The 12,405-nt window shown below is 45.9% G+C and overlaps 1 protein-coding gene across 5 annotated transcripts in view; it reads left to right on the top strand.

The window, feature by feature from the left end:
- Slc5a11 (solute carrier family 5 member 11) overlaps positions 1 to 12,405 on the top strand; it is a 63,196-nt gene that overhangs the window by 26,502 nt on the left and 24,289 nt on the right. For 4 of the 5 annotated variants that reach the window (XM_029480115.2, XM_085841342.1, XM_085841341.1 and 1 more), the window contains 4 exons: positions 920 to 991; positions 2,285 to 2,389; positions 3,671 to 3,730; positions 10,812 to 10,916. In XM_029480115.2, coding sequence (XP_029335975.1) covers positions 920 to 991; positions 2,285 to 2,389; positions 3,671 to 3,730; positions 10,812 to 10,916 — 342 coding nt within the window. The remainder of the gene's footprint in view (positions 1 to 919; positions 992 to 2,284; positions 2,390 to 3,670; positions 3,731 to 10,811; positions 10,917 to 12,405) is intronic. The other variant, XM_029480116.2, reaches the window with a different exon arrangement.

Here is a 12,405-nt window from a genome sequence, read left to right as displayed (position 1 = left end):
GTGTAGTGTGTCTTATGTGTTTGTGTTGTGTAGTGTGTGTACATGTGTGTAGATGTGTGTGTAGTGTATTGTGTTTGTGTGTGTAGTATGTGTATAGTGTGTGTACATGTGTGTATGTATACATGTGTGTGTGCACATGTGTGTGCACTGTCCTCTTTGTTCTAACCTTGCCATTTCCAACCAGTCCTGTCTCCTAGATATCAGTACATGGAAACATTTTCATTGTCTTAATAGTTTCAGGGGGTTCCTGCAGATGCTTCCAGTGTGACTTAGGCAGTGACCTGTGCTGAGGGTCACCTGGGCTTTTGTTCTCCCATTTCATTTTTTTAATTTATTTTTTATTATTTTTAAAAGATTAATTTATTATTATATCTTAAGTACACTGTAGCTGTCTTCAGATGCACCAGAAGAGGGCGTCAGATCTCATTATGGATGGTTGTGAGCCACCATGTGGTTGCTGGGATTTGAACTCAAGACCTTCGGAAGAGTTGTCAGTGCTCTTAACCACTGAGCCATCTCTCCAGCCCTTAATCTCCCATTTCTTACCACAGCGCTATAATGGGTCAACTGTGCACATCCATTGTTCTGAAGTCAGGCTAATGCAGGCTACTTTTCCTACAGTAGATTTGTCAGGTTACAAGGCAACACACATTTGTAATATGGCAGCTGACATCAGAATGCCCTCTTTTAGCTAGTTTTAGTCTGCACTCTCAACAGTGATATATGCCAGCCTATGTACCACCCTCAGTAGCAATGTATTGCTTTCATTTTTCCAACCTGACATGGGAAAAGGATATCTCAGGGTATTGTTGGCATTCACTTACAAAGGATGAGTCTGGATATCCTTCCATAGGGTATGTTTAAGATCTACTTACAGGCTGAGCATAGCATTGTCCTCATCCAGCCCTCTTCTTTGCAGTCCACAGTGAGGACCAAACGAGACACAGTGAAAGGCTACTTCCTGGCTGGAGGGGACATGGTGTGGTGGCCAGTAAGTGGTCTCTAGTTTAATTTATCTCTTCTTAGGCTGGGATGGAGTTCTGTGGTAGATGCTTGTCTAGGGTGCACAAGGCTCTGGTTCCCATGAAAGCACTGCAAAGCTGTATGTTTTAAGTCATTTCTCAAAGACTCTTCAAGCTCTGACATTGTTTTACTCCATGTTGTCTTCAAGCGGAGTGAAAACTAGAGAAAAACTTGCTCCAATTCAAACTTATTTACACAAAAAGAACCTGTCATCCCACCTGCAGGATACTTACAGAGGTTCAATTTACCAATATTGCTATGGCCAGATAACCTAGTTTCTCAAACTTTCTCCCTGTCATCTGTCTAGCAATCAATGTACATACGCCATCTGTCACATATCCATCCATCCATCCATCCATCCATCCATCCATCCATCCATCCATCCATCCATCATCTGACATTTATCTGCTTTAGCCTCTCTCTTTCTTGAAGGTCTCTAACACTTTCAGCTTCACAAGAACCCCACTCCAGACTGCTCACCCCCCTCTAGGTCCAGGTCAGCATGTGAAGGACATCTGCCTCCCTCCCTGGTAGTATCCCTGGCAACTGTTTTATCCCTGATTGCACTTCAAGCTCATGACTGTATCAGTTGCCATGGCTACAGTAGATTGCTGCTCTGTCTGGGCTCAAGCCTGGATGTCCCATTCAACACCTGACCTGAGGAGTGCACGCTGAGCTGTATGTCGGCATGAAAATGGAAGCCATCCATGGAACCAAGAGCGCAGATAATAAATACAACAGTCCAGTTAGCTATTCCTCTTTAAGTGGATCTACAGACACTGTCAAACACATGAACACACTCACACAGGTATACACACATGAATACACGCATGCATACACACACATACACACACAGGCACACATGCATGCATACACACATATGCACGCGCATGCACACACACATGCATACACATGCACATACACATACAGGCACACATGCATGCATACACACATATGCACGTGCATGCACGCACACACACATGCATACACATGCACACACACACACACACACACACACACACACACACACACACACACATTGCTGAGCTGGAAGCAGAGCTGATTTTGATCCTGTAAACAACCATGGATGAGGCAGACACTTTCTCAAGTTGTGCACTGCACACATAAGGCACAGAGGATAGAATGGTCTCACAATCTATTTCCCCACCTGTCTTAGTCCTTTTCAAGACCGGTCAGAACTGGGAGTCGGGACGTTTTTCCAGGCCCAGCTCCAGGATCTCTCCCATTCATCTCCCCACAGGTGGGTGCATCCTTGTTCGCCAGCAATGTTGGAAGTGGACACTTCATTGGCCTCGCTGGGTCTGGTGCTGCTGTGGGCATTTCTGTTGCTGCCTATGAGCTTAATGTGAGTTTTCCCGTGACGCAGACATCTCCCCTCTGTTCTGCAGTAGAAAGCAGGGGATGCGTGAGAATACTCACTTGGTACTTTAAAGTGAATGGTTTCTTTTAGTTAAGCAAACAGGAGGCTTCAAAGGTGCTCCTGGCCAACAAAAGTTATTTGTGTCTCTCTGCATCTGCTTGGTGGGAACCTATAGGGCCATAACCCCCAAATTCAAGAGGATGAGGACTCAGGATCCTTCCTTGACTATGTAGGAAGCGACAGGCAGCAGGTGTCAAAAGGCATAGCCATATATGTTAGGCATCAGTTAGCCATCACTGGAATGAAATGCTCAGTACTGTCTGTCCTCCATGTCCCGGGAGACACAGAGATAGATGGATTCTTCATGCTCCTCTCCATTGGAGGCATCTCACAGAGTAGCTTTTCCGAGGGGTACTTGTGTTGTTCATAATAACAAATATTTGTAAGTGCTTACCCTGTGACAGCCACAGACAGATATGTCACATACACACTCACATGGTAAGAGTCCCCTACAGGCTAGATCCAGGAGGTCTCAGCAGTCACACTCGCACGCTGTTTGACCATGGTCAAATTGCTTGACTTTTCTGAACCTCCTGTGTACATGAGGGGCTGGTGTGGAGGATGAATGAACTCCTGATTGTGAAGGCTGCAGAGCAGTGCCTGGCATGGAATTAATGCTCATTCAGTTCCACTGATTCTCCTGAAGCAGTCTAGTGAGGTTCTCTTATGGCTAATTCGTAAGGGGGAAGGGGGCTCTTCCTGTGGTAACTCTCCCAGAAGCCTCAGCTCCCTGTTAGTACAGCTTCCCACTGCAGGGGAAGAGAAGTGGGGTGCAGAATGGACCAGAGAGGACAATGGTATTAGGAGACAGAACTACACGTCCCAAGTCTTTTATTCTTTTTCCTCTCTCTTTTTTTTCTTGTTTGTTTGCTTGTTTGGGATTTTTGTTTTGTTTTGTTGAGGGTCTCACTATGCTGCTCAGACTGGTCTCAAACTCCTTAGCTAAAATGAACTTCCTGTCTCGCCTCTAAGAAGCTGAGAATTCAAGAACTCCTCCCTATGCTGTTAGTCTCTTGACATTTAAAAAATGGAAGCATAAAGGTCAGGGAAAGCAACCCGCTCAGCAAGGAAGGGACTAATCAGGGGTGCAGTGCAGGCTAGACTGGCTCAAGGTGCAGGAAATGGCTCCATCCCATGTGTGGGGCAGCTCTGACTGTGGGGTTTTTTTTTTTTGTTTGTTTTGTTTTTGTTTTTGTTTTTGGACAGGGCTTGTTTTCTGTGCTGATGCTGGCCTGGATCTTCCTTCCTATCTACATTGCTGGCCAGGTGAGTGTGAAGTGGGGTGGGCAATATGGCATGGGAACAGCTGTGGGAAGGCCAGCGCACCTCCCACTATGGATATCCACCAGACAGCCACCAAGTCTGCCACTGGGACCAGATGCTGCAGAAGTGAGAAAAAAAGGACCCTCCTCCCATGCAGACCCAATATCCACTGTACACATGCAGTACTCAGAGACTGATCAAAAAGATCTTTTCAATGCCAGAACCCAAAGGTAAACTTACTGTAGCTAAAGCACACACACACATATACATCTGTGTACATGTGCGTGACACAGTGGCTGAGCTATTTCTGTCTGAGATGGCATGGCAACAAAGAATTGGACAGATGAGATATCTACTTAGGTCTTTGTCAGAGTCTGCTAGAGATGGAATTTAGAGCTGCTACCACAGAACCACAGCCTTGGCTTAGACTTGGTAGAAAGCAGTGTGCAAAGGTTTTTTGATGCCACTGTCAGCTGCTTGTCCCTCATGTTCCTCAGACCTTTGTCTGTATCAGGTCGAAAGGCATCATAGCCACCCGCTGAGCAATGACTGAACTTAACTTTGTAATATGAACATTTAAAAATAGACAAAGTAGGGGGAGTTAGGGGATTAGAAACTATGAAAAGTTAAAAAGTGACCGAGTGGGATTCATGGCTCCCCTGTGGAGATTACCAGGAGTCTAAAGGAGGCTTGGATGAGCAGGGGGCCTGGGCCTGCTCATGAAGTCATGCAAAATAGGGAAAATGGAAAATATCTCAGATACACCAAGAGTGATGTGTGTGTGTGTGTGCATGTGTGCGTGTGCACTCGAGCTTGCACGTGTGCACATGTTCATGTGTGCCACAGACACTGTGGAGGTCTGAGGACACTTTCAGGAACTTGTTCTTTCCTTACATGAGTCTGGGAGGGTTGACCTTGGTTGTCTGATTCGGTCTGCAAGCACCTGCTAAGCAGTAGGTTTTAACTGATCAGACAGGGAAGGAGAAAGGGTGGCGAGATGCAGGCTGTTCGTCAGAGTTGCAGGAGGGATAGGCAGGTGTTCTCAGATGACGGGTCCCATTTTCTCTGGCAAGCAGACAGCAATGTTGCATGCTGGGAGGTTGGCTACGGGGAGTGGGGAGTGAGAGAGATCTGAGATAATTCAGGCTGCTATAACTGTTTGTAGTAGATAAACTGTCAATAGCCACGGTGCCTTCCAAGGCAGAGGGGGCATCCTTGCTATGGTACATAAAGCCAGGAAAAGGGACAATGTGAATAGAGCTGTACACTCTTACTGTCCTATAACAAGATAATATTGGGCTGTGGTGCAGGCCAGTGATACTTTGTTAGCCCGTGCGCACAGACCCTGGGTTCCATGCCATTAACCACAAAATTGGAAAAAGAAAATAAAATTCCTGGGATTATTGCAAAAAGACATCCTTTGGGTGGTGCCAAAGGAGAGTGAGCCCACATTGGGTGCCACAGTAGTGAGAACGCAGACCACCACCCAGTTTGCTTTTAATAGGACGTAAAGGTGGGTGTGGCAGCACACAGTAAACAGAGAGTCAAGCCATAAAGCACGAATGTGTTGTGTTGTAAGGTGAACACCCATGTCCGGATGTAAACCTCTTCTGGATACTTCTTCCTCTTTAGTCATGGCCGCTCACTTCCTGGCTCAGTGTTATAGTTTCCCTATGCAGTGGAATTTTATGCAGTTGATCTGACTCCCCAAAGCTGTGTGTGCATGGAATTGGGATGTATGCAGCTGGCTATCTTTAGCTGTGTAGTGAGGTGAGATGAGAATCTGTTGTGGTGTAGGGTTGTGTAGAGTGTCTTCAGATCTTGTACTAACCATTCTGTGATTTGTGGGCTTTTAGTTTGTTCTATTGGACTGTGGAGGACCATGATGCTAATGACACTTTCTTACAGGGTATAAATTCTGGAATTTGCAAAATCAGTTCTGGAAAAAAACTGTTGGGTAACTTAGGAGTTACAGATGTGTTTTCTAGTCAGAGGCTCTCTCTCTCTCTCTCTCTCTCTCTCTCTCTCTCTCTCTCTCTCTGTGTGTGTGTGTGTGTGTGTGTGTGTGTGTGTGTGTGTGTGATATGAGGCCAGGAAGGTATTCTACCACTAAAGATTCACCTAATCACTTAATTACTGGAGTTTCTCCATAAACAGATTTCAGTTTTACCACAATCCCGTTTATCACTTTTCCTTTTTTCTTTTTCTTTTTCTTTTCTTTTTTTCTTTTTTTCTTTTTTCTTTTCTTTTTTTTTTTTTTTTTTTTGAGACAGGGTTTTTCTGTAGCCCTGGCTGTCCTGGAACTCACTTTGTAGATCAGGCTGGCCTCCAACTCAGAAATCCGCCTGCCTCTGCCTCCCAAGTGCTGGGTTTAAAGGCGTGCGCCACCATGCCTGGCTCACTTTTCCTTTCAATGTCTCATTTTAAAATGTCTTTTCCTAGTTAGATGTGAAGTGAAGTGGTTCATGCCTGTTATATTACCATTCAGGAGGCTGAGGCAGGAGGATTGCCATGAGTTTGAGGCAATCCTAGGCTACCTGAGTTCCAGGCTGACCTATAGAGTAAGACCTCTCCAATTATAACAACAAAAGTCCTTACCTACTCCAAGGTCATAAAGATATTTTTTCTGTATACTGTCTTCTAGAACTTCTCCATTTGCTGCTATCCACTGAGAATTTATTATTATTACTTGTGTGTGCACATATGTGTGTATACATGCACATGTGGGTGAACTGAACATGCCTGCTTATGCGCATGCACTTCCAGGCTGGAGTTCAGCCTGGGGCCTTGTTTCTCAGAAGCCAAACCTTGTTTTTTAAGAGAGGAACTCTCACTGGGCTCTAGGCTGCCTGGCTAGGATCCTCCTGTCTTTGCATCCTCAGCAATTACTTTATTTATTTATTTATATTTATTTTTCCTTATTTTAATTTATGTATGAGTGCTCTACTGCATATGCATCTGCAGTCCATAAGAGGGCATCAGATCGCTCTATAGATAGTGTGAACCGCTACGTGGTTGCTGGGAATTGAACTCAGGACCTCTGGAAGAACAGCCAATGCTCTTACCCACTGAGCTATCTCTCCAGCCCCAGCACTGGATTTCTAAGCGTGCTACCACACCCAGGTTTTCCCATGGGTTCTGGGGATCAAACTATAACCCTTTTTGAGCACAGCAGCATAGACTGGGCACCTCCCCAGCCCTTAGATATCACTGCAGGCTACAGACTGAGCACCTCTTCAGCGCTTAGGTGTTACTGCATATTTACCATGTTCGAGGACAGCACTAAATACTTCCCATCCTTAGAGACTAGCTTTGCTCATGAACATGGAAACTGAGCCATAGCCTTCTGGTGCCTACCAAGCAACCACATGCTCGTCTGTCATTTCCTCTGTGTATCTGTCTAGTGAAGACCATGCATTAAGCCTCAGGTGGGGGTATAATCAGGTACCATTGATTTCACAGTAGTGAGGGTTTCCCATGGACATGGATGCAGGGCAGACTGGATCTCATCTGGAGAGAGTTTCTGAGGTTCCCTCTAAAGCCTCCACCATCAAGAGAGACAGAGAGTATAACCTAATGCAGAGCTACTGTCAGCCAGGGCCCTGGGAGCTGGAGTGGTAATCTCTAAGGGTTACCTTGTTTTAGTTAACTTTTGGGACAGTCTCGGTATGTGGCCTAAGCTGACCTAGAATTTGTGATCTCCATGTCAGGATTATGGGTGTGTGCCATCACATCTGGCTGCTGTATTTACTTCTGCCCATTCAGTCAACACCAACAAGAGGGATGGTACCTATTTGGTCCCCTGGCCCTTTAGCACTGAATCTACATGTGGAGGAGTATTGTGGTCTAGATCCTCTGACTCACTGGGCTGTTTCCTGAATGGCCTGGGCTGTAGAATAAGGGATACCTTGGAGATACGAAGGCTTATTGTGTAGTGTGTTAATGATGCACACTCTCCTTTGTTCCCTCCTTCCTGCTCCTCCTCCTCTGTCTTTTAATAATTAGAAACTTCCTGTAGGTAGAAGCTGCAGTTCTCCTAGATTGACCCCAGGATCAACTGATAGTCAATGCCAGCAGCCAATGGAGCTCAGGAACCAAGGCCAGATGCAGCTGTCTATCATTCACAGATTAGATAGTGGTTGCCTTTTCTGGCACTTTATCTGGATGGACTGGGGCACCCATTGTGCTCTCTGATTAGGTCTCAGCTCCCACAGTGTACAAGGCTTGCTTCAACCTTTCTGTGCAGTATTCCTGACAGTGTCAGAGCTCAGCATAAAATACTTCCAGAAACTTCCTGCTGAACATCCTTGCAGCAAATAAGAGGACTCAGGCAGGACATCCATGAGAGTCAGCATCCCAACCTGCCTTTTGAGACGAGATGGATAACAAAGCTTTATTAATCCTACTAACATATCTATTGCTATATTTATTTTTGGCAATATTTTAACATGAAGAATTCAAATATGTGTCAACATTTAACTCATCTTACTAGAAACACTCCTACTGTCTAGGATATTCCATCAGATTCTACTATGAATTTACCAGTTTAACTTTTGTCAGACTGGTTTCACCAGGTAGTCCAGGCTGGCTTCAAACTCATAATCCTCCTGCCTCAGTCTCTCAGATGCTGGGATCACTACCAAGACTTGTTCTTGAAGCATGTCTGGGCACTCAGCCCACATTAGTCATTTGTCTGCACTGTGACAATAGTCCTAGAGATTAAACAAGGGGAGGGGCTTGTTTTCACATTTCCAGAGAGTTCTGTTAGTTGGCTCCCTTGCTTTAGACCCATGGCAAGGCAGAAACATCGTGGAGGGAAAAGCATGGTGGAAAAAACCACTCACTTCATGGCATCCAGGAAGCAGAGAGTCAGGAAAGGGCTGGTGACAGTCAACGCAGGTCTGCCGTGACTCCAGCCAGGGCAGCAGTCTAGCTCCCTCCATCTTCTGATAATGTCAGCAAGTTATGAATTCATCAATAGATTAATCCATTACTAGGTCAGAGGCCCAGGATCCAAAGACTTCTCTGACTAGAGCCATCAACTGGGGACTAAGCCCTGCCCATGTGAGTTTTTGGAACATGCTGTGAGTCCAAACCACAGCACAGCCTCTCCAAATGTAGACATGCACCCTGTGATTGTCATCATCACCCATCCTTCCTCACCTGACATCTGTGACCTTGTAGAGGAATGTCTGCCAGTCCCAGGTCCCAGAGTGATTGAGAGGGACATCCCATAGCCTTTAAAAACTACAGGCCAAATCATGATTCTCAGAGACATGGACAACCCCAGTCCCTGGGACATCCCATGTGCTCATGACTGCTTTGGCCTCAGCCTCCCATCCCAGAGGTCTGGGAGTGCTCAGAACTCAGGGCCTCTTGGATGAAGATGTTCTCTGCTCACCGTTTCTCAAGTCTGCACATTTTGTTCCCAGAATTCCTTGCTTCTCATTGGAGGATGGGCAGACAGGGATTCCTGTAATAATTTCAGTGTTGGTTGTGGGACCAACTACACTGTTCCATGGAACAAAACTTATCTTTCCATTGTCTTTCAGGGTTTTTAATTTTTCTCTTTATTTTATTTTATTTTATTTTATTTTATTTTATTTTATTTTATTTTGCAACAGGGTCTTACTGAATAACCTTAAACTCTTAATCTTCCAGCTTCAGCCTCCTGAATGCTGGGATTGTAAACATAAACCATCTTGCTTGGTGGATTTTTCCCCCTTAATTTTTTAAGTGAGCTTTGTTTTGTTTTGTTTTGTTTTAATGACATGCAAGCACTGTGTGTGTTTATGTGCTATGCTATGGGGCATGCTCATCTTATCATGGGACAGAGGGCAAAGTCTCATGTGCAGCTTAGATGCCCTTAGTACTTCAGCAATGTTATCTCTTGCTCCTCTCTGTTTTTAAAAAATTATTCTTTTGAGAATTTCCTACATGTATACAACATGATCATATACCACATGTCCCCTCCAATTCCACACCCTGGGTTGCCTCAGTGTGTCCCTTATAACTGCATGCTGTCAATTGTCTCCTTCCCCAACCCTGTCCTCCCCTGCCGTGTCCAGTTAGTACTGCCATCCGCTCATGGATCTCTCTGTCCCATGAGCGGCTCTCTGCAACAGGAAGTTGCTAAAGGAGATCAGACAATGCCTGCTGCTCAATCTATTCATTTTTCTGGGTTTCCTTAAATTTGGGACTGGTTTTCTACTTATAGTAGCCATTTAAACTTCATTTTCAAGGGTTGGAGTGTAGCTCAGAAGTAGAATACTTACTTAATGTGCAAGAGGCCCAGAATTCAATTTCTAGCACTGTTTTTTGTTTTTTTTTGTTTTTTGGTTTTTGTTTTTTTGTTTTTTTTAATATCTCTGGGCATGGTTGTGCTTCTAGCACTTGAGAGGCAGAGGCAGGCTGAGTTGAAGGTCTACAAAGTGGGTTCTAGGACAGTAAGGGACACATAGAGAGAGCCTATCTTGAAATCTCCCCCTCGAAAAACCAAAAGCATTTAGTAAAAAACCAAAAGTTTTTTAGTATAAAGTTAAGTAAAAAGGCAGGTTTGCTTAAATAGAAAAAAACACGTTACAGAAATTCAGCCTACATCTAAACTTGGATGGAAAACATCCCGCCTCATGTCTGGGGTAGTGACATGGCTCAGCTGGGAAAGGTGCTTGCTGCCAAGCCTGGCAACTTGAATTTGATCCTCAAACCCACATGATGGAAGGAGAGATTCAACTTGTGCAAGCTGTCCTCTGACTTCCACATTTGTGCTGTGGCATGCAGTCGTTATGTGTGCACACACGTGTACACACACACACACACACACACACACACACACACACACACACACACATGAACACACACCTGAAACACAATAGTTAGGTACAGAACCCTGTCTAGACCCAAATGCCTCCACAGTCTGCCCCTCCCCAAGTCCTCTTCCTCATTGTTTCCCATGGAGAAGCCAAAAAGATACTCTGTGCTTCTGACTTCAGTGGGCATGGGAGAGATGGGCAGGGCTGGTAGCCAAGCTGAGGAGGCAAATGCCCAAGGCCACCTGGGGGCTACAAGAGGTTTCAACCCCCAGGTAACCACGATGCCAGAATATCTAAGGCGGCGCTTTGGGGGCAACAGGATCTCCATCACCCTGGCTGTGCTCTACCTGTTCATCTACATCTTCACCAAGATTTCGGTAAGGTGGATACACAGCCTAGCCATGCTCCTACGGCACGGTGAGAGGCTAACCGAGTGCATGCAAGGCATTTCTTCCATATCACTTCTCTCTGGGGCAGGTTTGATGTTAGAGGGAATAGAGAGAGGGGAGGAGGCAGAAGAATCATGAATAAAGGACAGGCAGAGGCAAGGAATCCCTCCCTAGGTCTGCCAAAGTTTGTTTGGTGACATCTCAGCATGAACAGAGATCCAAGAACCACCCCCACTTCCTTGCCCTGTGACCTTCCTCCAGAAATAAAAGAGTGGGCAGATCTTAATCAGATGTGCTGGGGAATGCCTGGGCATGCCTCATGCTGACCTTTGGATGGGCTAGTCTCCAGGAAGGTGGCAAACACCACATGCACTGTAGCCTCCAGGCTGGACTGCTCAGCAGGATCAGCTCAAGATGTCACCCCTGGGGGTGGTGATACTTTTGTCCTACATGGATGTCTGTCCTGCAGGGGCAGAAGATATCCCATCTAGTACAAACAGCAGCAACTGACTGTGTCCTGGCTGCAGACTCAAGGCACTCTTTTTAGAATGCTTCCTTATAGTCTGGCACAAGGTGAGTGTCGTCTTAGGCACAGTCCACCAGTTGGAAAGAGGAGTGTCACCATTCCCGATGGCTAGACTAACACAAGCTAAAGCTGGAAGATGCATGAAATTATGATGTGTTAAGAGGCAGAGCCCAAAGTCCTAGAGATACAGAGTGAATAAAGAATACGAGGTTACCAACTGGCCAGCATCGAAGGGCCTCGTGTGCAGCTCTCGCTTGCCTACTATGGATGATGTGAGAGCCACACAGGTGAACGAGATCACCCTGGCTGGAACACACAGGTCACAGTGTGGAGGAGGGCAGGTAGGAAGAGAGCAGAAGTGGAGTGGCCATGAGGTTGTTGCCAGAGTGTAGGGCAGGTCTCTCAAACTTAACTGCCCACGGGGCTTCATTTTGAGCCCCCTCCCTTCATCTTAGGATGAGATGCATGAGGAAATAATGTGTGTAGCTTTTCTGTATTTGTTAGAGTTTGGGAGAGAGCCTGGTCATGGGGAGTTGCTGGGAATGCCCATCATAATCCACTCTCCTCTTCAATCACTCACCCACTCCCTGTCCCATGCATCCACCTACTTCCTCGTCCATCCATCCATCTGTCCATCCATCCATCTGCCCATTCATCCATCCATCCATCCACTCCTTCATCCATCTATCCATGCATCCATCCATGCATGCATCCATGCATGCATCCATGCATGCATGCATGCATCCATCCACCCATCCATCCACTCCTTCATCCATCTATCCATGCATCCATCCATCCATGCATGCATCCAAACACCCATCCATCCACCCATCCACCCATCCATCCATCCATGCATCCATGCATCCATCCACTCCATCCATCTATCCATTCATCCATTCATCCATGCTTCCATCCATCCATCCATCCATCCATCCATCCATCCATCCATCC

The sequence above is a fragment of the Mus caroli genome, unplaced genomic scaffold (assembly GCF_978045245.1).
Source record: "Mus caroli unplaced genomic scaffold, Mus_caroli_1 scaffold_8, whole genome shotgun sequence".
Lineage (NCBI taxonomy): Eukaryota > Metazoa > Chordata > Mammalia > Rodentia > Muridae > Mus > Mus caroli.
This window is presented reverse-complemented; position numbering and strand designations above follow the sequence as displayed.